The 25589-nt window shown below is 41.6% G+C and overlaps 1 protein-coding gene across 1 annotated transcript in view; it reads right to left on the bottom strand.

The window, feature by feature from the left end:
- LOC126232139 (poly [ADP-ribose] polymerase tankyrase-1-like) overlaps window positions 1–25589 on the bottom strand; it is a 77391-nt gene that overhangs the window by 1970 nt on the left and 49832 nt on the right. Inside the window, exon 2 of the mRNA XM_049942446.1 lies at window positions 17007–17162. Coding sequence (XP_049798403.1) covers window positions 17007–17143 — 137 coding nt within the window. The 5' untranslated portion in view covers window positions 17144–17162. The remainder of the gene's footprint in view (window positions 1–17006; window positions 17163–25589) is intronic.

Here is a 25589-nt window from a genome sequence, read left to right as displayed (position 1 = left end):
CACAAGTAACAAAGAGTGTGCACGTTCAAACTTGAAATGACCTGACACAGATTTGTGTTTACCGGATATTCCGACCCAACACTTAATTGGATGGTTAACTAAGCACAGTCAAACGTTAGAAATCATTTTTCAGCAACAGCGGGATAACAAACTGAAATGAGGAGTTTAAAGTCTTGTCTTACATCTACATCTATACTCCGCGAGCCACCTTACGGTGTGTGGCGGAGGGTACTTATTGTACCACTATCTGATCCCCCCTTCCCTGTTCCATTCACGAATTGTGCGTGGGAAGAACGACTGCTTGTAAGTCTCCGTATTTGCTCTAATTTCTCGGATCTTTTCGTTGTGATCATTACGCGAGATATATGTGGGCGGTAGTAATATGTTGCCCATCTCTTCCCGGAATGTGCTCTCTCGTAATTTCGATAATAAACCTCTCCGTATTGCGTAACGCCTTTCTTGAAGTGTCCGCCATTGGAGCTTGTTCAGCATCTCCGTAACGCTCTCGCGCTGACTAAATGTCCCCATGACGAATCGCGCTGCTTTTCGCTGGATCATGTCTATCTCTTCTATTAATCCAACCTGGTAAGGGTCCCATACTGATGAGCAATACTCAAGAATCGGACGAACAAGCGTTTTGTAAGCTACTTCCTTCGTCGATGAGTCACATTTTCTTAGAATTCTTCCTATGAATCTCAACCTGGCGCCTGCTTTTCCCACTATTTGTTTTATGTGATCATTCCACTTCAGATCGCTCCGGATAGTAACTCCTAAGTATTTTACGGTCGTTACCGCTTCCAATGATTTACCACCTATGGCATAATCGTACTGGAATGGATTTCTGCCCCTATGTATGCGCATTATATTACATTTATCTACGTTTAGGGAAAGCTGCCAGCTGTCGCACCATGCATTAATCCTCTGCAGGTCCTCCTGGAGTACGTACGAGTCTTCTGATGTTGCTACTTTCTTGTAGACAACCGTGTCATCTGCAAATAGCCTCACGGAGCTACCGATGTTGTCAACTAAGTCATTTATGTAAATTGTAAACAATAAAGGTCCTATCACGCTTCCCTGCGGTACTCCCGAAATTACCTCTACATCTGCAGATTTTGAACCGTTAAGAATGACATGTTGTGTTCTTTCTTCTAGGAAATCCTGAATCCAATCACAAACCTGGTCCGATATTCCGTAAGCTCGTATTTTTTTTCACTAAACGTAAGTGCGGAACCGTATCAAATGCCTTCCTGAAGTCCAGGAATACGGCATCAATCTGCTCGCCAGTGTCTACGGCACTGTGAATTTCTTGGGCAAATAGGGCGAGCTGAGTTTCACATGATCTCTGTTTGCGGAATCCATGTTGGTTATGATGAAGGAGATTTGTATTATCTAAGAACGTCATAATACGAGAACACAAAACATGTTCCATTATTCTACAACAGATTGACGTAAGCGAAATAGGCCTATAATTATTCGCATCTGATTTATGACCCCTCTTGAAAATGGGAACGACCTGCGCTTTCTTCCAGTCGCTAGGTACTTTACGTTCTTCCAGCGATCTACGATAAATTGCTGATAGAAAGGGGGCAAGTTCTTTAGCATAATCACTGTAGAATCTTAAGGGTATCTCGTCTGGTCCGGATGCTTTTCCGCTACTAAGTGATAGCAGTTGTTTTTCAATTCCGATATCGTTTATTTCAATATTTTCCATTTTGGCGTCCGTGCGACGGCTGAAGTCAGGGACCGTGTTACGATTTTCCGCAGTGAAACAGTTTCGGAACACTGAATTCAGTATTTCTGCCTTTCTTCGGTCGTCCTCTGTTTCGGTGCCATCGTGGTCAACGAGTGACTGAATAGGGGATTTAGATCCGCTTACCGATTTTACATATGACCAAAACTTTTTAGGGTTCTTGTTTAGATTGTTTGCCAATGTTTTATGTTCGAATTCGTTGAATGCTTCTCTCATTGCTCTCTTTACGCTCTTTTTCGCTTCGTTCAGCTTTTCCTTATCAGCTATGATTCGACTACTCTTAAACCTATGATGAAGCTTTCTTTGTTTCCGTAGTACCTTTCGTACATGATTGTTATACCACGGTGGATCTTTCCCCTCGCTTTGGACCTTAGTCGGTACGAACTTATCTAAGGCGTACTGGACGATGTTTCTGAATTTTTTCCATTTTTGTTCCACATCCTCTTCCTCAGAAATAAACGTTTGATGGTGGTCACTCAGATATTCTGCGATTTGTGCCCTATCACTCTTGTTAAGCAAATATATTTTCCTTCCTTTCTTGGCATTTCTTATTACACTTGTAGTCATTGATGCAACCACTGACTTATGATCACTGATACCCTCTTCTACATTCACGGAGTCGAAAAGTTCCGGTCTATTTGTTGCTATGAGGTCTAAAACGTTAGCTTCACGAGTTGGTTCTCTAACTATCTGCTCGAAGTAATTCTCGGACAAGGCAGTCAGGATAATGTCACAAGAGTCTCTGTCCCTGGCTCCAGTTCTGATTGTGTGACTATCCCATTCTATACCTGGTAGATTGAAGTCTCCCCCTATTACAATAGTATGATCACGAAACTTCTTCACGACGTTCTGCAGGTTCTCTCTGAGGCGCTCAACTACTACGGTTGCTGATGCAGGTGGTCTATAGAAGCATCCGACTATCACATCTGACCCACCTTTGATACTTAACTTAACCCAGATTATTTCACATTCGCATTCGCTAATAACTTCACTGGATATTATTGAATTCTTTACTGCTATAAATACTCCTCCACCATTGGCGTTTATCCTATCCTTGCGGTATATATTCCATTCTGTGTCTAGGATTTCGTTACTGTTCACTTCCGGTTTTAACCAACTTTCCGTTCCTAATACTATATGCGCACTATTTCCTTCAATAAGAGATACTAATTCAGGAACCTTGCCCTGGATACTCCTGCAGTTTACCAATATTACGTTGACTTTTCCTGTTTTTGGTCTCTGAGGACGGACGTTCTTTATCAACGATGATAATGTCCTCTCTGGTAAGCCGTCAGGTATTTTATCGTTTCGCCCAAGGGGGGGTCCCTCTAACCTAAAAAACCCCCGTGTGCACGCCACACGTACTCTGCTACCCTAGTAGCTGCTTCCGGTGTGTAGTGCACGCCTGACCTGTCTAGGGGGGCCCTACAGTTCTCCACCCAATAACGGAGGTCGATGAATTTGCAACCATTATAGTCGCAGAGTCGTCTGAGCCTCTGGTTTAGACCCTCCACACGGCTCCAAACCAGAGGACCGCGATCGACTCTGGGCACCAGCACCTATCGACGTTGACATCTATAACCCGTTCATTATAAGAATAAACCTGGTGTAAACAAATGCAAACGCGATGACTGGTCAGAAGCCGTAGCACATGTACGCTGGTGTTGTTAACACTTTTGGAAGTAGGACGTACTTGTGTATTAGATATCTTATTACCAAGTTCCGTTAAATGAAACTTTAAAATATTCAAATGCATTAAGAGCCATCAAAGTTTTTGTTAGTCACGCTTTAGCCACATAGTTTTTACTTCAAAAACCGTGTACAGTCACAGCCTCTGCAGCGTTGTGCTCTGATTGTCGTGCTGTTAATGCGCGGTATGAAACTGGCTGAGGCTGCTCTCTGTTCCGTGGTTAAAAAGTGCCGAGAAATAGGCTGTTCCTAATGTTTTTTTCATAAATTTACAGAGATAATCGGCTTTGAGGTTTTTCCAGAGTTGTACATAATGCAGTTGTTTACAAGTAACTGCCGCCTGTGCCGCAGCGCCGCTCGTGTCGGAGCCGCTCACCTCAGTCTTGTTGGTGTATCGGCCGGAGTCACATCGTAGTTGGCGTAGCGGAGTTTGTCGTCGTTTTGCTCTTGGCGGCGGTGTTTTCTGCCCGCGCCATGGTGTCCGTCGAGTCTCCAAAATTTGTTCCTCGTCGAGCCACTGTTCGTTTCAGTTTTGACGCGTCGTGTTCAACCTGGCTCCTTAGAAATTCACGATTGGTTGGCTGATGTTATCCGTGGTACACCTGATCAGGTAGATACTGCTTAGTTTGATTCTGATTTGTATGCATGCTTTGTCAAGTTTTATGATCCCGTTCAAGCAGAAAGACTTCTCTCCCGGGTTGGTTCTAAAGTGTTGTTTACACATCGCGATGGTTCCGTTAGTCAAGTCGTCCTTGAAAATGTGGCACTCGAGTGCACTCCGGTTAGAATTTATTTCCTGAAGTGGACGATTCATTTCTTAAAACAGCGTTGCTTCCGTTTGGAGTCATACGGCTTGCAGTGTTATAATGGTATCCTGACTGTCAAAGTGAAGTGAATTCTCTTATTTTAATTGATTGCCTTCAGTAAGTACTTTGAAAAAAAAAAGAGTGACTATTTTCGTTTTTTGAAGGAATACACTGCCATTTGAGTGTATAATTTCGGGTTTTTCCTGTGTCTGGAAAAAAAAAGAAAAATTAAAATTGGTCGCGGTATTGTACTGTGGCGTGAGCGAACAATATAAAACAAAAAAAAAAACAAAAAAAGTGTCTGCCATCTAAGTATAACATCCCGCGCCCGGGTTCCCGGGTTCGATTCACGGCGGGGTCAGGGATTTTCTCTGCCTCGTGATGACTGGGTGTTGTGTGATGTCCTTAGGTTAGCTAGGTTTAAGTAGTTCTAAGTTCTAGGGGACTGATGACCATAGATGTTAAGTCCCATAGTGCTCAGAGCCATTTTTAGCCAGATGACATCCCGCGTTCGAGCCCCAGTCGGAAAGAAAAAAAGAAAAAAAGAAAAAAGTGGTAATTGTAAAAAAAAGAGGTAATCGTCATACACTCTAAACTTACAGTCGCGTGTTCGCGTCCGAGTGTATCGACTTTTTTTTTTTTTTTTTTAACTACATTTCGGCCCTCGTCTCAAGTTACGAGCCAGATAGAAAATCTAACATAATTCGCTTCACATTCTACCCAACAGTAACACAAAAAAAAGTGTCGGTTAGTCGGTAGCGTAACGAAATGCAAACCACACGCGGTTATTCGTGCGTTTGTTTGAATCTCCCCAGTATCATTTTTCTTTCTCGTTCAATTTGAAATACCTACATCTCGCAATTATAGAACTACTCATCATTTTTTAAGAATAATGCATGTCTTCTTGTTTCTAATTACATATTGGACGAGAAATTCCTGTTTCCATTTCAAATACTAATTCTTAATTATCTATGTTTTATGAAATACTGTTCATAAAAGTTGTTTAAATTAAAAAAATATAAGTTTAATTTTTAATGCAAAAATGAGAAACCAAATCCTCTTTATTTGGACTATGTCCATCGTTCTATGCCACAGAGGTAGATAAGTATCGTACAAACACGTAATATGAACCCAACAGAACTGAGCTGGAGCCAAGCAGCGGGATTTGGCCCGAGAAGTAACAAGACTGTTAAGCTGTCAGACGTACCGGAACTAAAGCATGCAGCTTTTTCACGTCACTGTCGTACGCTGGCGCCTTGTAGAAAGGGTTCATCATAAAAGAAGAAGAGAAAATGCTGTGCCTGGTTGGCTTCGTGGATTCTAGCAGCAGGTGAACTGAATGTTTTCCTCGGATTCGGGTAAGGAAGGAGCTAAGAGATTACCAGACGACTGACTATAAGTAATACTTCAGTGGCTTCATTATTTATCTGTACAGTGAAATGCTTCACTCTTCTCTCAAGTTACACACAGATTATACAGAAAAAATACCATGTGGTTCAGCCAGGAATTTTCATCATTCTTGCTGTCCGCCGCTCGTGGTCTTGAGGCAGGGTTCTCGCTCCCCGCGCACAGGGTCTCGGGTTCGATTCCCGGCCGGGTCAGGGATTTTCTCTGCCTCGAGATAACTGCGTGTTGTGTGTCCATCATCATTGACGCAAGCAAGTCGCCGAAGTGGCGTCAACTGAAAAGAACTTGTGATACGGCGGCGGAACTGCCCCGCATGGGGCCTCCCTCCAACAATGCCATACGATCATTTCATTTTTTGCATCATTCTTGTTTATAATTACTATAAAACATTAGCTAAAAACGACAACGTGTTGCGGTTTGCGTCTAGTCGTCTAAGGAGCGTATTGTGGGAAATTTGCCGTGTATTATTTCATCCAGCTTAACAATGACATTCGAAGCTGTATTGCTCCTCTGCTCGCCTCTCTCTACGTGTGAACTGCAGCTGGGCACGCCACACCAGGCTAGCTGCACCAGCTGACTGGCCAGTGCTGTCCAAGATAAAGGCACCGGTACAGCTGTTGTCCCGTATTATCGCTCAGTCCATGTGCGCGTAACGCACCACACAGAACATACCCTTATTACCGTACCTGACAGTACTTCAGACAGCTTGGCTGCAGTTCCACGTGAAAAGAAATCCAATGAGGTTCCAGAAAATGCCGAAGAATACATAGTGCAATGTTTGCATCAGGTTTATTCTTATGAATAACGGGTCATAGTCACTCGTAGACGTTATATATTGGTTTACTCCATGAGCAGCGAAATGTGCACATGTATGAATTGCAAATATCATGATGAATGTTTTCTGCTGACTAGGAATCGAACCCTACACACATCGTTGTTGACTACATACAAAGACACATTGACTGTACTATTCTCTTTCACCAGTTGCTAGGAGCGGCATGTTTGAAACTGACATAATAGAACGAAAAGCTGCCTGTCTGACTTGGGAGTCAAAACTAGAACCCACCATTATTGTTGACAAAGCGCAGATAGGCGTTAAAAATCATAATAACTTGTCACATGTAGTTTGGTGCGCGCATGGTACAACTCAAAATGACATACCAGCACTCCAACCCAGACATGTGTCTTTTGTGAAGGTCTTTATGACTTTTCAGACGAGTGGAAACAATGAGGCGGTGGAAATGTATCATCTGAAAGGCATCGCACGTCGCGAAAAGGGAGATCTGAGTTCGAATCCCAGTCCAGCGCCAAGTTTTCCACATCTCAGGCTCGAATACAGTAAGAGTCAAGTGCCCTGTGGTCCTGCACGGCGATTGGCTCATTGATTTCAAGAAATATCGCTTAAGAAAGGTAACTGGTGACAGAGTTTCGACCTGGCATGACTTCCGCCTCTGTCAGGGCCCAGCCTGTACCGACTCTCCTCCAGGCTACCAGAGGTGGGAGAGATGCTACTTATGCTTGTTAGAGATGATTGCCGGATGTGAGAAACGAACCCAGACCTTCGGCATACGTAGCAAGAATCATTTCAACTTTTTTTTAACTAACAACTATTATCACGAATTAAAATTCAAGCAAGTTGCGGTATTCGAACCCACTACGCCCTTAACCCCTTTTCTTTCATTTAATTTTTTGACGATTCCGAGATCTGGCCACGCCTCACCCATACCTGTCACCGAGTCGTTGCGTTATTTTCGCAAAAAAGAAAAAATAGCAAACAGTTGAAAGCCTTTCCAGGTTTCTGTGGATTTTACAAAAAAATTGTTAAGGGACAAGGTTTCAATAACCCATTCTTGAAAACCTCTTAAAAAGGAATAGTGCGTTTGTTTGGACAGATGAGTGTCAGCTAGATTTCGAATCTCTGAAGAACGAACTTTTACATAATAAATGTTTTACATCAGCCAATACTGTCAGAGACTTTCCATACGAATACCGACAGTAGCACCTATGGGATTGGTTTTGAAATTTTTCAAGCGGTAAATGGTTCAGAAAATTCAGAACAGAGCTATAGCTTTTGCCAGTGGCATGTTGAGGGAATACGAAAGGAACTATACCATACACAGAAGGAGTTAGTCATAGTACGGGGCCTAAAGAAATTTAGAAATTATTTGTGGGGTTATAAGATCATCATGCACACTGACCACAACATTTTGAAGAATCTTGCCTTCTAAATGGCATGCTAACTCGATGGGTTTTATGCCTGTATAAATTTAATTGCGAAGTCTGCTATGTAAAGGGAACAGAAACTTATTTGGCAATGCATTGTCCCAACGGCATTTATGAGGTACTCAAGGAATCCAATGAAGATGAATCTTTCCACATTAATCACATGAAGTTTCAGGCAAAAAGAAAATTGAACGATTTACATAAAAATGAAATACCAAGAAAATGAGGATCCAACTTGAAATCTGTGAAAGTAAATTTTGATAATATATAATATCCCGAGATTGAGGAGTTTTTAAAAGTATCTTGTGTAGGAGGAAAGACTTCGTTACTGAAGAATGGAGGGTGTGTTGGCCTATCAAATTTGATACCAATGTCAGATTATTTTCACCTAGCATTGAGACAAAGGGGTGTCTAGATAAACTGTCTAGTGTTATAGTGATTGCCAATAGTGCCCGTAGAAAGGTCACTGAACATATTAAGTCTTCTGACATCTGCAAGAAAGCTAAGGTAACCAACAGAATTAACCAAGGCCCAATGCAGAACACGTTACCTGAAGATACCATGGATTTACCATCCGTGGATCTGTATGGCGCCCCTTCCCCAAAACTTCTCGTAATTGCAAATATAATTTAGTGATTTTGGAAGTATTTTCTACATTTACAAAACTGTAGGTGACAGCAAAGTCAGTGTTCTATAGGATGATTGAGTATTTGGAAAACCCAAAGCAGTACTGTCCGATAATGGCACTCAATTCATTTACAAAATCTTGAAAGATGGCATGGAGCAAAATAGTGTAGAAATTAAATATATTTCAGCCCAACATCCAGCAAGCAACACTGTTGAATGGTATGCGAGGGAAATAGGAAGGTTACGTAGGACCTATTCCATCGACAACAGGGCAGATTTGTATCTGAATTTGAGTGTGTAATGAATATCTTGCCTCGTGAATCTACTGGGTTTACACCTGAGGAAATCATGCTCAATAATAAGAACAAATGTTTAATTGAGAAAACAACTAGTTCCCACCATGTATAGATTTGAGATTAGTGCAGAAGAAATAATTGATAAAAGAAGAAACAAAGCAGAAACGAGATCTAATAGGCACAGTAGGAGCCTGAAGTTTGCTACGTTCAAAATTGGAGACTATGTTCTTCTGAAGACCCATGAAAAATCAAGTGAACTTAAGCATGAAATTAAAAATATATATAACACGCCATTCATAATACAAAATATACCTTACAACAATGCCTTCTATTTAATCTATCCCAAGTCCAAGAAGCCCCTTGGTGTCCATAATATAGTGGATCTCAAACCGTATGTCCCTAGGAATGAGTAAATGAAGTATATTCAGAAATGATACAGAAATTAAAATGTGTATTATGCTGTAAAGGAAATACGAGGTATGTCCACAAAGTAAGTTCCGTTTGGTTATATAAAACAGATGTGTACAAATACAGAAAAAATATTTATTGTACAAAAGCTACAACTGTTGAACTACTTTCCCACATAGCTTCTGAAATTTTGTAGGCACTTGTCATAGCATGGCACAAGTTTTTGTATGCCTTCTTCAAAGAAGGTTGCCGCCTGTGTATTTAACCATATGGTAACATGTTCTGTCAGCTCGTCACCATCGTTGAAGTGTTGACCACAAAGGACAGATTTTGGGTGTAAGAAGAGATGAAAGTCGCCAGGAGCGAGGTCCGCGCTGTACGGAGGATGAGCAAGTGCTTCCCAGTGAAATTCCCGTAAGAGTAGTTTGGTCACATTCGCCGTGTGAGGCGAGGCATTGTCATGGAGAAAAACAACACCTTTTCACAGTAATCCTCGGTGCTTGTTCTGTATTGTGCGGCGCAATTTCTTAATGGTCTCGCAGTAACCATGTGCATTGATTGTTTAGCCTTGTGGTAAGAAATCAATCACAAAAATGGCTTTTCTGTCCCATTAAACTGTGCACATGACTTTTCAAGGTGTCAAGATTTGCTTAGGCTTAACGTTCATTGGGGATGAAGTGTGCCTCCATTCCATTGATTGCCGTTTTATCGTAGGGGCGTCATACGATACCCAAGTTTCATCCCCGGTGACTATCCGAGAAAGAAAACCGTCGCCTTCTTCATTGTAGCGTATCAAGGCCTGAAGTGCACTGCTCATCCATTGTTTTTTATTTATTTATTTATTTATTGTTCAGTAAGAACTTTTGGTACCCAACGTGAAGAAAGTTTTCGAAATTTCTGTTTTTCAGTAACTATATCATGAACTAGTGATTGCGAGATTTGCGGAACTTCCATAGCAAGGGCACCAAGTGGAAACTTACGGTTGTGTTTAATCTTCTCGTCAATTGTGTGAACCAGTTCATCAATAACCACAGGTGGGCGTCCACTTCGTTCTTCATCGTGCACTTTATCACATCCTTACTGAACAGTGTCACCCATCTTCTAACCACTGAATCACTCCTAGCATTTTGTCCGTAAACCTTGCAGATTTACCGACGAATTTCCTTTGGTTTAACTTTCTTTACATTTAGAAAACGAATCATAGATCTGTTTTCACATACGGCCCCGTTTTCAATTACGGCTGACAATATAAGGAAGCACTACAAAGCACACGTCGGCAGCAGCGATCTGAAAAAGGCGTACATGTCTTCTCCTTGAGTCAGAGTAACTGCCGTGCATGCTCGGAACTGCTATCGTAGCGCTGCCGCGAATAGAAATAGAAACGTATCTTACTTTGTGGCTGACCCTCGTACATCTTTCTAATGAAGATATTGTACTGTACTTAACTGCAATTTATGTCTTTATATAAATGATGGTACCTATCTAAAATTGCTGATACTTTCTTGTAAGTTACAGATTCTAAAAGCTGTTGTAAAATCTGAAACCCTATGTTGAAATGGCTAAAGGCAAATGTTACCGAATTGAAAAGAAATGTGGATTGCCTAAAATACAGAGTGGGCGGCATAAAACACTTGCCAAAGTGGGGCAAGAAAACGTGTCTGGAAGACTTCCAAAACCAAAAATGGGCAGTCAATCGATTGATGAGATACGTGATGTATCAAATGTTGTCAGACTGTGAGATGCTATTGCAGGTAGGAAAATTATTCAATTATGGTTCAAATGGCTCTGAGCACTATGGGACTCAACTGCTGTGGTCAGAAGTCCCCTAGAACTTAGAACTAATTAAACCTAACTAACCTAAGGACATCACACACATCCATGCCCGAGGCAGGATTCGAACCTGCGACCGTAGCTATTCAATTATCACCTCTGTTAGTATTGTATGTGTTTGCTATGGTTTTCAAAGAGGGACTGTGTTTCAAATAAGGGCAGTCAGAAAGAATACTAGGTTCAGTTTAAATATTTTTGTTTGTTTATGTAAATATCAAAGAATGGACTGCTATTATTAGAAGCAGCATTTGTAGATTCCTGTTTCGTAACTTCAAACTTATGCTATAGGATGTGTTACACATACAATGTCAAATTTCTTGTGATATTTGTAGGGGTGTACTTGAATAAGTGTACCTACATTTTTTGAATGCTTAAAACATGCTACTCTCAATAATCTTGCAATACAGAAAAATTTTACTTACTACTCAACTTAACTGTTTCTCAAAATGAGATCCAGTTATGATAGGTGTACATAACTGAATAATGATGCTTATGTCTTGTTTTGGTAATTATGTGTAACGAGTGTATAGTGTTTTAACATGTTTTGTAACGTATTCTTTTCAAACCCAACTCTGGTAGAATTGATTATTTCTCTGACTGTTCGACATCATTAAGGTGTTATTGATGTTAACCCAACAGCAAACTTCAGTGAACCATTGGGCATATGTAATATTCATTTTTGACCTACTTTCTATCGATATTTCTATGTCAATTTGTAATGCTGCTTATGTAGACTGTTGTATCAATCATGGAAAGTCTTTGACTATGTATACATATTTCAGTTATGTGAACCTTCTGAACAATATTGTTTAAACCGTGCTTGTGGATTTAAATAACTACTGGAATGATTGTTATATAATGTACTGTAAATGACTTGGTCCACAGTTAGGGAATGTAGTGTTCAATGTCAGAGATACGGGGAAGGCCTGCAGTTATTGAAGTAGCCTGGCGGACTGAAAAAGGTGCGGTTGGCACCCAAGTGACAACTCGTCCTTTGTGACAGGTAAGGAGTCTGGGCCGAGCAGTAGTGAGGTTAACACCTCGCTAGCAGTAGCGGAACATCGTGGCTCGTGTTCTTGGAGTTTTGAGGCAGAGGAGCCTAAGAGCAGTATTTATGGGCCTTGGGTGATGAATTTGGTGACACTGTTATCATGGCATTGTTTTTGGCCCTTTAAAAATATAATTCCGATTCCAAGAAGGTCTGCAGCAGGGCGAGGCCAACAGTACTGCCGTGACTGCATCGCCGCCATGTTAACAGCCACTGTAAATTACGCCACCAGTGCCACCAGCCTCCATCAAATTGTTTATATTTGGCACTCTGTAAATGACCCAGGCATTTGTGAACTTTTCTTGATTTTAATATAATGAATTTAATTCCAAGTAGCCTAACTTATTAAGGAAAGACTTATTCAGCAGTTGTAAAAATAATTGTGATTGCTTTCACACGTGTGGAGTTATAGTGTTTAAAGTTCAGTTTTATAGTTTCAGAAATATTCCACTTCCAGTTCATTTTTAAATTGATCTGCAGTTATTTTCTTAAATAATTTGCTTTACTTGAAAAGCTGCCCACAGTAGTAGAGTTACTATTTAAAAGAACAATATTGATTTGAGGTGAAAAAGATTAATTGTTGCACTTATGCAGTTTGATCAGAATTACAAAGTTTTACCGCTCTTCACTTCATGAGAAACTGAACTTGAATTTAATGTTGTGTGTGCATTTGCACAGCCAAATATACTTTGAGTAGATTAAAAGACTGCTTATCAAGCACATTTCTTATTTAAATAGTTACAGTTTGTTGTGCTTCAGTTAATAATTGTTGATGAGAATACCTACCATTTCCCACACACACTTGGGTAGTTCTGTTAATGAGCATGGTTCTTCAAAGCATGAAAGTGTAACGACCATCGTGTGCTAGGGTAGTTAATGAAGAAAAGCAAAGACTCCTTCAGAGCCAGTGTAGTTAGATTTGCATTCTGATTAATTGCTTCATACTGAGCTTAAGAAAGATTTCCTGTTTTAGCAATTCTAAAGCAATTTGGTTAATGGACAGGCATAGAGACCCTATACTAAGTAATCATTAATAGACTCACTGATTTAAATCAGAATCATTTCATGCTCTGACCTGTTTAGTATTGCTATTAGCATCATGTGTGTTGAAGACTGTTGCTATCTCATTGGCCATTTGTTTGTCTGTCTTCCAAGTCAGTACTACTTTTATCCGCAAAGTTAGGTTACTGTGTTGTAGTGTGTTCATATAAAAGAATTTAGTGTGTGTCTGTCAAGGAAGTTTAGGTTAGCTGTAGCACTGTGTTCTGCTTTATTATATTGTTTGACACAAGAATGCCTAATTAGGCTGATGACCGATATTAATACCTAATATTACAACTTGCTTTTGTGCTGGCAGAATGTCTTTTCCTGACCCACCAGTTTACTGTCGTTTATACTCTGTTGAAGTGTTTAGGGAAACGAATCCCCATCTGATTGCTCTGTTCCCTTTATGTTATCTCAAGGCCATAACTTTCAAAAAAAATCCTCGCACAGGATTAAAGTTAGCATCAACTGCTGTTTAAGGTGGCCAGTGTTACAGTTGTAAGTGCTCCCTGTGGAGGACGCCTCCTGCAGCATTCCAGCACAGTTTCTGGATGGCGGACTCACTGAAGGACTACGCCCTGTAGTATTCTGTGACATTTGTATGGCTGCATCTCTGTCTCAGCATTTTCGGCTCTTAGGGATGGAGGCGGAGGTATAGTTGGTAAAGAGGTTTCCAGCTGGAGTACATCACAACCAAACACACATTCCAAAGTCAGGTATTGAATTGTAAGGTGTACCCAGGAACAGACGTATAGTAAAATCACAATTTAGTTATGATGATCAATGAAGTTAATTTTAAGAGAATGGTCACGAGGAAATCAATGTGTAAATAAATGGAATACTGAAGTACTGAGGAATGGAATGGGAATTTTAACTTCTATGAGGATCTAGATAATGTGATAATGAATGCCCAGCTGAAAGTTCAGGTGAACAGTGGTTGGCGACTCTGGAAAGGCGAATAATCATAGTTTGACAAACAAATCTAGGTACAAGGAGAGGAAATCCTCGGCAAACACAAGAGATATTTAAACTGTTTGACGAAAAGAAAAAGGACAAGACAGGAATACATCATTACAGGTTGCTAAGGAATGAAATCAATCGGAAATTTGAGGAAAGTACAAGCAGAATGACTACAAGAAGAGTTAGAAGAAATGAACGTAGCAAGGACATGTTCAGCACATAGAAAACTCTGAAGAATCTTCAGTGAAATTAAATGCACAGCGGTCAACAAGAGTTCGAAAGGAATTTCACTGTTAAACGTGCAGGAAAGAGCACATGGCAGAAAACAGTTCATTAAAGACCTGTATGAGTGGTAGGAACTATCAGAAGACTTGACAGAAGAAGAGATGAAAGCCGAATTGGAAAATGTGGGGGACTGACAATTAGAATTTAAAGCTCAGGAAAACTTACACACAAACAAGGCGGAATGGTTAGTTACCATTCCTGCAGAACTTACATGATCGTTGGGGAAGGTGGCAATCAAATGAGTATTCATGTATATATGTGTAATTCATGAGACAGGAGTCTTAACAGCAGACTGCCATAAAAAGACCATCTAGACACTACAAAAGCGACCAAGGATCAGTAACTGCGATAGCTTTCACACAATGACCTAAACAGCTCATAAATCCAAACTACTGACAAGAATAATAACAACATGCAAAAGAATGGAATACAAAGCTGACGATCTGTTTGAGGATACTAAAGTTGGAGTAAAGGATCCAGGGAGGCCGATCTGACCTTTGACTTGATAGTAGAAGGGGTGTGTAAGAAAAATCAAGAGATCTTTATTGGATTTGTAGATCTTTAAATGACATTTGATAAGGAGAAATTGTGAAAATGTAAGACTTTTTTAAAAAAAAATAGGTGTAAGACATGCGGAACATCAGGTAACATAGAATATGGGCAATAATCAACAAGGATTGGTACTCTGATAAAAGATGGTGAAAGACTGAACACTGAAGAATCGTTGGTGGAATTGAAACTTCTAGAAATATAATTGAAACTGAGGTTGAAGAGGATTTCAATGATAAAATTCACTGGTGATATTGCTATGGCGACTGAAAGTAAGAAAGAAATATAATAAACAGTCGAATGAGCAAATTAGGATTCATGAACAGAAGAAAGATGAAAGTGTTGGGAGTGCAAAAATAACATTGGTGGCAAAGTTAACATCAGAATTAAGGACGAACTGCTAACCTGAAGCCAATTTATGCTGAGTGACTAAGTGTGGTTGTTATAAGGAGTAATGTAGCATGGAAAAACAGGAGATTCCCCATAAAACATAGTTACTAATACCAAAGATATGCCTTAATTTGTGTTAGACATATCTGAATGTATGTTTGGAGCACAGTACTGCAGGAAAATGAATTGTGGATTATGGGAAAAAGAAGAAGGGAATCGGAGCATTCTAAATATGATGCTGTAGAAGGATGTTGAAATTAGGTGAACACATAACAGAGGAACTCTAGAATATTTCTGCAGAATAGGTGAGGATAATGATACATGGAAAACCGTGACAAGTACAAGGGTCAGCGTAATAGGTTATATGTGAAGGCATCAGGGAATAACTGCTGTGGTAATGGAGATAGCTGTAGAAGGTGAAAACTGTAGGGCAAGACAGATCAAAATGCATACCACAAATGATTTGTTGCTCAAATAGGCAGAAACATCATGTACACCAGGCAGAGTTTCTACTATGCATGTTTTGTTACTGAGAGTGGCTGTTACACCAAACTACGGTGGGGTGACAAGGTGATCCACAGCTTGACAAGCAGAGGCTCTGAAGAAAAATGGTTCAAATGGCTCTGAGCACTATGCGACTTAACTTCTGAAGTCATCAGTCGCCTAGAACTTAGAACGAATTAAACCTAACTTAAGGACATCACACACATCCATGCCCGAGGTAGGATTCGAACCTGCAACCGTAGCGGTCGCTCGGTTCCAGACTGTAGCGCCTGCACGGCCACTCCGGCCGGCTGGCCTCCGAAGACATTTGCTTCTGTTTGGTGCTTTGTTAGCATATTTCTTGTTACCAGCAGAAGTTTTATGGCAAATAATTAGGTTTTTTTGTCCTCTCTCATTCATGCCAACCACCGCTAATGGTCTTATAAACATGTGTTTATCTGACCTCTGCTAGACCATTCCAGTACATCGGGAGTATTAGATGTTTATCAATCTTTACCTAAAGTGTTACATACTCAGTGCATACCACCCTACCTCTTATACTAGATTTTCTTTGTATGATGCTGGTGTACATGCCTGAATTATTGCGGACATTGGTTTGCTGATTCTGATAAGAATGAATCACTGAAGTGTTGACAGTAACACACTATTTTCTCTACCAACCTATTCTTAATTAACCACTCTCTCATGATACTACAGTCCGCCTTCTTAGCTGGGTGGTAATGTGCTTACCTCCCATGCAAGTGGTCCAGGTTCGATTCCCAGCTGGATTGGAGATTTTCTCCACTCGTGGACTGGGTGTTGTGTTGTCCTCACCATCGTTTCATCCTCACCACTGGCACGCAAGTCGCCCAATGTGGCATCGACTAGAGTAAGACTTGCACTCGGCGGCGGAACTTCCCCACAATGGGGCGTCCCGGCCAACAATGCCATTCACTCATTTCAATTTTCTTCATGATACTACAACCTAATCCTGTGGATACCAGCCTGTTATTCATCAATGTTCTGATAATATTCCCAGTTGACTTTGCTGACCCTAATTAAATCTAGACTGAGCATTTACAGTTGGCTATTTGGTATTTATATCTTATCTACCACATAATGGTGTGTGTGTGTGTGTGTGTGTGTGTGTGTGTGTGTGTGTGTGTGTGTGTGGGTGGGTGGGTGTGTGTGGGTGGGTGGTGAGAACTCACCGCATGCGAGAGACAGTGGCCTCATCAGGTTGAGGAGTCATGGGCCGTGCTGCAGCAGGTGTCTGGCGAGGTGCGCTGGCAGAGGTGTCGGCGGCGGGGGCGTCGGTGGTGGCAGTGGTGGTGGTGGCAGGCCTCATCTGTGTGGCGGCTGGTGGGCTGCACACATAGAAAGAGAGAGGCACAGTGTGAGCTGGGTGATGTGTCCTCGTGGGGTCCTGGGCGCGGCTCACTGCAGCCAGCACTGCTGAGGGCCTGTCCACACACACACACACACACACACACACACACACACACACACACACACACGCCGACAACGGGAGTAGCGGTCCAGATAGTGCAAACGACTTGCCGGTGACAAAATCACATCAGTTGTGTCGAAGTGGGAGCAATGAAAGTGAAAGGTTGGCTCTATACTCACATGTGTTACGTAAGTGCATGAGGAAAACTGTCCCTGCATCTTGACAGAAACATTTTAGTTTCCAAATATAGAAAGAAGACTGACTTAAAACAGGAAAAATGGAAATGATCGTATGGCACTGTTGGCCAGGAGGCCCCAATCGTGGGAGTTCGGCCACCGCATCCTTTTTATTTGATGCTGCTTTGGCGACTTGCGGGTCAATGATGGACATACAACACCCAGGCCTCTGCCGGGGATTGAACCCGGGCCCCATGCGTGGTAGGCGGAAACGCTACCGCTAGACTACGGAGGCAGACTTTTTTTTATAAAAAAAAAAGGGAAAAATTACTGAACATTTAAGCGGAAATGGTAACTTTATTTCCATGAAATGGTGAAGCCAGATTTTCAGAAATTCACTTCGGCTAAAAAAAATGGAAAAAACAAAAATGTGCAGTAGTGGCAGTGGTTACACTGACCACAGACACACACACACACACACACACACACACACACACACACAGTAAGCGTTAAATGGATGTAGCTTTCGTCCTGTACAATTTTACTCCTTGTTTTCCACAAGTGTAATACATAACAGCAAAAAATGATACACAGCGATATGTTATGCCTGCTCATGAAAACTACTGCTCTAAAGCAGGACCCAGTTCATCGACTGGACGTCAGAACGCTTTGATTAGTATACTCAAGGTAATAACAGCTCTCTATTAGCACGGGACGTAGCCGTTTAATGCCGTGTTGGACATATTTCTAGTTCCAGATCATTGTGTCACAGACATCACTCACAAACGAAAGTACTTCGGGCAGATGGCTGCTAGCAGGTATTATTATACCAGTTTATAACTTTGTACTCCAGCTCGTGTGACTTCCTTCACAGAGGCAAAGTCATGCTGTCTGGGGAGTTTATGTTCGACGTTATCTTTCCTTCCATACTCGCGCAATTAAAGCTTCGACCTAGGATTGCGGTCATACCAAGACAAGCCGCATATGTACCTGAAACCCTGGGGGGCTTGCAAGGGAGTTATCGTTCTGGTCTGATGTTTCAACTGTTCTGTAGTGTGAGTCGTTCTACAGTCCAGACCCACTTTGGGTTTCCGACCAACGGTCCTGCGCTTACTTTTCCGAACGACAACATTGTACATCGATCCCCTTCTCAAGCAAACCGAAAACTTTATACCGATAGATTAAACAAATTAGATCCCAAATAAATTTGTACTTCTCCGTATGTGTACTGCAAATAGACCAAAATAATGCTCGATACATTGTATATGTCAACATTTACATAAAACGGAGGGACAAGCAAATCGAAAGATATACGACGAGATTGTTCAGGCTAAACAATCGCCATAGTGCAGTGTTTAGAGTGATTCTTCCCGAGATATAGTCCGTCGTCATCAGGTACAGAGTTTGGTCAAAAATCTTCACAATGGTACGTATCGCGAGAGAAAAGGAAATCACATCCAAACAAGAGTGCATCGAAATATATTCCATTCTACATCACCAGCTATCCTTGCCAATATTTAACGAATTGGTGCGTTGCATGTGGTTTGCTGCCAAGCTATGCACTGAGGGAGTAGCTTTTATGTATCTAAATCAAGTTTTTTTTTCTCGGGAATCCTTAAAACAAGCATGCAATTGTAAAAATTCAGAGTAGATTAATATCGACCAAGCACGTGTAAATCATCAACTGTAAAATGTTAAAAGTATCGCATTTTACGTACGAAGTTGTCGTGCACGCTCTACCATCCAGTTCAGTTGCTGACCGCAGTAGAGTCCGTCCGCACACGGAGCGCCCCCCCCCCCCCCCCCCCCCCGGCGTGACATTTCCGACCGTCCGACGCCCGCCCTGGCTTCACTGCCGTCTGCCACCCCCCCTACACTCCCGACTTTGCCCCATCCATCCCATTTTCATCTGCTGCCGAAACTTAAAGAAACGCCACCGAGGACTTTCCTCTGGTAGTGGTGAAGCGGTGCGTCGAGAGTTGAGGTTGTGGGTTCGTCAACAAAGTCAAACATTCTTCAGTGACGGCATCGCGAATCTGGTCTCTTGTTGGCACAGATGTGTTCGTCGCAAGGGCGGTATGTTGATTTACAGATACGTAAACATGAAGAGAAAATGCAGAATGTTAATAAAGTCTGCCTTATTTAAAGCGCTTTAAGAGTTTTCAAATAAAAAATTCGACGGCTAGCACTGATATTTGCAAACTCAAATTTTACTTTCCCATTCGTTTTCATGGCTTTTAATAAAATATTAATAAATACATTGTCTGGAGTATTACTCCGGTTTATTTGCACTGTGACGTACAAAATGAGAAATAAACTTTAAAGACTGCCCCAAGAGACTCGACCCCAGGACCCTCGGATTACCGCTCGGAACTCTCTCTGGAGCGCTGGCTGGGAGCTGTGCCGACATAAATGACTCATTCCCCGCCCGACCCGCGCCAAAAGACCCAACGTTTGCTGAACGCTTGGCGTTCTGGAGCCCTCATTTATGTCACAGTGATTTCTGGCAGAGCCCTGCAGAGACCATAAATCTGGAGGAAGTATGTGTTGACCAGCAGTTGCGCTGCCCTTGTCAGTGAAAAGGAATAGAGAGACCCCTGTTCGACAGAGAACGCACAATAATTTCTGGCGGCGAACATGCAAACGATTTGGAATTGTTCAGCGTTACACTTTCCCAAATTTCCTCATTTTAGAATGGATCTATCAATTCTTGCATTGAAGAACACCCCAGCAGACAGATGCGTGAGCCCAGATGAGGAGCATTTGGATTGCCATTTATTTGCCATAATGCTTTTAGTGCTGGCAGTCTGAAGAGATGCTCGACATGCCTTTGATGCTGCTCTTTCCATTTAAACAAAGGGGTGCGTCTTTAAGGGATATGGATCTTGTCAGGACAGAAAGGCGTTCGGAAGCAATTCGCTGTGGCCTCCAACATTTGCCTTAAGTGAAAATGACAATCCACTGACAATCATTTTCAACAATGACGCCGCATGGATTTGAACCAACTCACCTCCCGAATCCAGGCACTAATGGTTCAGCGGCTCGTCTCGCAGAGCTACCCGGAGTCGGTGGAGAATCGAGGAAAACCGGTTGCTGTACACTTTTTTACAATAAAATAAAGTGCATCGCCACAAAAGATTGAATTCTTACATAGCCTGTTTTTCCTTTACATTTGCATGTTTAGTCATTCAACACTGCATGAGTGAGTGCATATTTTTAAGATTTAACTGTGCATGGAACTGCTGGCTTCAGTTACTATAGTGTTACAAGAGCATAAATAGATTTCGTACGAAAGGGTGAGCGAGGTATGAAGGGTGCTGCAAGCTCAGACGAATTCAAGCAGCCCGCTTTTAGAAACGAATGAACTACGGAATGCGCTGTCATCCTGTACCCCTTCCGCTCTCCACAACCCCCCCCCCCCCCCCCCAAAAAAAAAATCCATATAGGAACTGATATCACGCGAGTCATCAGATTGGGTACTATTTTGCCCTTTCGTCTACTAATGACAATACCGAGCAAATTTTTTAAAAGCAGTACAGCCATCGCCATTTAGGCGATATGTTTCTTCATGAACGCGATTTTTGGGCGACACAGCTGAAACCGAGTGTATTTTTATCCACTGATTTTAATTTAATATTATTTTCTACGATACTTACCATTTCGCTGCCTTGTGCAATACTGTAATATTGCAACTCCAAAATTCTACAACGACTCCAGGGCTAACATTGAACTGCTATAGGCAGGTAATTAGGCAATGACGGTAGTATGTACATATTTTTTAAGTTCCCATAACGCTGGCGGACGAATCAAAATCGGTTCGGCTCTTCTTTGCTGTTACGAACTTATTCATAATTGTAAACTATCACAACAGCACAAAAACAATAAACGGTAGCACTCACATTACATTCAACTGCAAATAACAACTGAACTTTTTAACAAAACTGAAATCAAGCAAGGCCAACATTGGGTTTTGGCTAAGAGAGCTATAGAGAGCTGACAGTGCTACGAATGTCTGGACGGCTCAAATCTATCTTTGGCCTTACTGACTGCTGATAGTGCGTATTCCTTTTACTTTGTGTGATTGAAAAACAAAATGTTTTTCAATTTCACTACATGGCAACTACGTCGTATGTACTTTCGTTTACGTGACATGGCGGGGGGGGGGTGTTCTTTGGGGGGGGGGGGAGGAAACCAAACAGCGAGGTCATTGGTCTCTTCGGGTTAGGGGCGGGCGGGGAAGGAAGTCGGCCATGCCCTTTAAAAGGGCCATCCCGGCATTTGCCTGGGACATCACGGAAAACCTAAATCAGAATGGCCGGACGCGGGATTGTTGAACCGTCGTCCCCCAAAATGCGAGTCCAGCCACTGCACCACCTCGCTCGGCTTGACAAGGGGAGCGCGGGGGGGGGGGGGGGGGGGGGCATTTTGGGTTGTTTGTTTTGTTATTGCAGCATACGTTCTATTTAGTTTTGGTGCCATTGGAGCAGCTGCCGTTGCCCTCTCTCTCTCTCTCTCTCTCTCTCTCTCTCTCTCTCTCTCTCTCTCTGTGTGTGTGTGTGTGTGTGTGTGTGTGTGTGTGTGTGTGTGTGTGTGTGTGTAGATAACCCGTGATCTAGGGGTAGCGTATTTGACTAATAACCACGACTTCCTTGGTCTTTGGTTCCAGCCTCACCACTAATTAAATCTTGAATAGAAACCATCATCAATGGCGGCGGAAAGCTTCCAGCACGAAAAGTCTCACTCGTTCGGCGAGCGGCCTTGTCCAAGGGGGTGGTGGAGGGGGCAGAGGTCCAGGGCGCCTTCTTGCCACTGGGTTGCCAAACTGGTTCAAAAACGTCGAAGAATCAGCAATGATCAATGGCACGAGGATGCAGAAGGCAATGGAAACCACTTGTGATGGTAATTAGATGATTAACGTTATGTCACGGCAAAAATTTGTAAGAGATAGTACGTATTTGTTGGAAAAACATAATTGCGATTTTATAAAACGATAATTCTAATCATTAAAAATGATAAACATGAAAAGGAAAAACAAAGGGCATATTTAGGATCCATTTTTGTTACTCTTTTTTGCGAGATGGCCTTCTCGCTTGTTCTGGCTAATGTTTGAACTCAGCAAAACTCTTGATTTGTGTGTTAATATATTGTACACTACATCAGACATGATGCAGTCCAAACAGGTTATAACGATGTACAAGGGACCGAGGGTTTGCGTTAGTTATACCCGGGAGTCGCACAAACCGCTTTTTTTTTGGCTTTGGTTTTTGATAAAAGTTTCACGTCTGTAGATTTTAGGCTGTCATGGAGTCGGTCTCTGAAAAGGTAGTAGAGATACAGTACACCTGCAGTATTTACAACACACTATTTGTGGAGAGGGACTAAAGAGGAATTTTTCTTGTGTTTGTGCAGTATGTCCAGCAATAAAATGCTGTCAAAGTGCAGGAAACTTCAATAAGTGAAGGAAGTAGTAGAAACAATGTAAATATTGAAGGTGGTGTTGGACAGTGAACGAGGTAACGTGTTGAGCACTTTTAGAACTCGCAGTGAGTGCTGTGAGGTAGGGCAGCCAGGAAGCACACACCTCCGTTTCAGTCGCTGTGTCATAAAATTTAACCAACAGTACCGAAATGGAAAGAGTATTCTGCACATAAACTGCATGAAGGCCTACACTTCCTCCTACGTTTCTCTTTAAAATATTCCACAGATGTGATGAACTCTACCTAAAACATTGAAAATACTGAACACACGTAACCACTAAACATCAATAACGAGTACACTATTACTTCATTTCTGTTCTTTGAAAAAGCAACACACACTGAGATTTAATCTTCTAGTTTCCTAGTCAGTGCTGTAACTTTTTTAACCAGTTGCTTTAGCTTTAATTGCAGTACAGTAACGCATTTGCTAACAACAGTCTGCAGAAATCGATTGTTTGAAAATAAGCGTTACATCCCCGAATACGCAAGAAACAAAACCGAATGTTGGACCTTACAGCCGATGCCTTTCTCCGAAAATGGAATAAAAATCGCAGCTTTATACGGTAAGTCGCAAAAAAGGGATGTCGTACTAAGCGACTTTTTAAATACAGTAGAACCCCTCTAATCCGACCTTGGATGGTCCGTCACTCTGGCTAGTGCGACCGTGCTCAGGCTCGCGAGCCCGTGCCGACTTGTCACTGACTGGACGCCTGTCGGCCCATTGTTGCGGTGTCTATCGTTGTGCATATTGCTATACTCTACGTTATTGTGCAGTTTTATCCTTTGTTTGGATTAAAAAACGTCGTTGTTTGCTTTATTCCGTGTTCTCTACAATACTTATTACTGTAGATTCATTGTGTGTACAGTTGTCTGTTTTTCAACATGTCTGGATTCAAACGTAAACACGTAACTCTTTCACTAAATGAAAAATTAGCTGTGCTACAAAGACTAGACGAAGGAGAATCGCTCCAAAAATTTGCAAAGGAACTGAATGTAGGTGTTGCGACAATTAAGCATTGGAGGAAGAATCGGAAAGACATTGAATCCTATACAGTGATGGTGAAGAGACTCTGAAGAATCGCAAAACATTAAAAAAGCCTAAACTCGAACTGCTTGATAACGCATTGTGTATGTAGTTTTATCAAGGAAAGGAACGCCAATATCCGGGCCAATTCTCCAAGAAAAAGCGATTGTCTTGCACAAAAAACTGGAAGCTGAAAGTAAATTTGCTGCCAGTGAAGGCTGGATTGATCGTTGGAAAACCCGTCATGGCGTCCGATTTGTTTCTATTTCCGGTGAAAAACTATCTGCCGATGCCGCAGCTGCTAAGGAGTTTTCTGTTAAGTTTCAAGAAATTATAGAAGAAAATGAACTGTTACCCTGCCAAGCGTATAACGTCGACGGGCACTTAAAAATGTTGCCAACAAAAACGCTCGCAGCTTCAAATGATTCTCTGGTAGGCACGAAACTTAGAATAACAGTCATTCCTTGTAGCAACTCAGATGGTACCCACAATCTCCACTTGTTCGTCATTGGCATATCTAAGAAGCCAAGGGCATTTAAAAATATAAACTTCCTTGCCGTTTTATTACAACAATCAAAAATGTTTGGAGGGACTGCAACCTAAAGCAAAAAAATCTGCCTGTTCGTGCTCTACTGCTGTTGGATAACGCACCATCACATCCATCTGAGGAAGATTTGGTGAAAGGGGACATAAAAGCTCTCTTTCTGCTTCCTAATGTGACCTCACTCATCAAACCAATGGATCAGGGCGTTATCGAATCGTTAAAAAGGCGATATCGCAGAAAGTATATCAGCTCAATCTTGGAAAAATCTGAAGGAGATCATAACCTGAACATCAAAGATGCTATCTACACAATGGCTGCAGCATGGGATGAACTGAAACCTGACACTGCGGAAATCGTGGCGTAAGCTTTGGCCACAAGTTATGGCTGAAAATGAGCATACCGAAGATGAGCAAAACAACGACGCCCTGGAAATCGTTAAAGTTCTACAAACTCTGGAGCCGAACGTCCCTGCCAATGAAGTTTAAGAGTGGACCAACGAATGTGACAAAGACTGTGACACTTTTGAAGAGCTCAATGACGACCAGATTCTTGCCGCTGTTAGCCAGGAAACTGTGAATGAGGACTCGGACGGCGAAGACGAACCCCCACCCGGATTTCAAACAACGATGCAAAAAACGCTTTCGACCTCGCCCTTCGGTACGTCGAGCAGAATCCAACTCCAACGGACGTTTTGTGGATAAAAAAATGGAGGGACACTGCAGCTAAATCTAGAATAACATCTGCTAAACAAAAATATATCATTGACTTTTTTTCCGAGTAATTTGTTTTCATTTTTACTGTAAAAACAATGCATACAGTATAATCATTTCTTAGTTTATACATACAGTAGTTTATTTCTTTATAAAAAATTTCTTTTTTATACACAATGCTATAACCATTTCTTAGTTTACAGTATATATCGTTAATATGTTATTAAGTACAGTACAGTACTGTAATTTGTTTGTCGTTTTTCCTTTTAAAACCAATACATATTATAGTGTGTGTAGACGTTTTTTAGTTAATGTATTGTTTAACACTGTGTAAAAAACGTCTTATATTACTGTAGGCGCCTTTTAGTTCTTAAATCGTTTAATTTTTTGTACTAAATGCCTTTATATTTTTT

The sequence above is a fragment of the Schistocerca nitens genome, unplaced genomic scaffold, assembly GCF_023898315.1.
Source record: "Schistocerca nitens isolate TAMUIC-IGC-003100 unplaced genomic scaffold, iqSchNite1.1 HiC_scaffold_450, whole genome shotgun sequence".
Lineage (NCBI taxonomy): Eukaryota > Metazoa > Arthropoda > Insecta > Orthoptera > Acrididae > Schistocerca > Schistocerca nitens.
The sequence above is the reverse complement of the archived record's forward strand: the minus strand, read 5'-3'. Positions and strand labels throughout refer to the sequence as shown.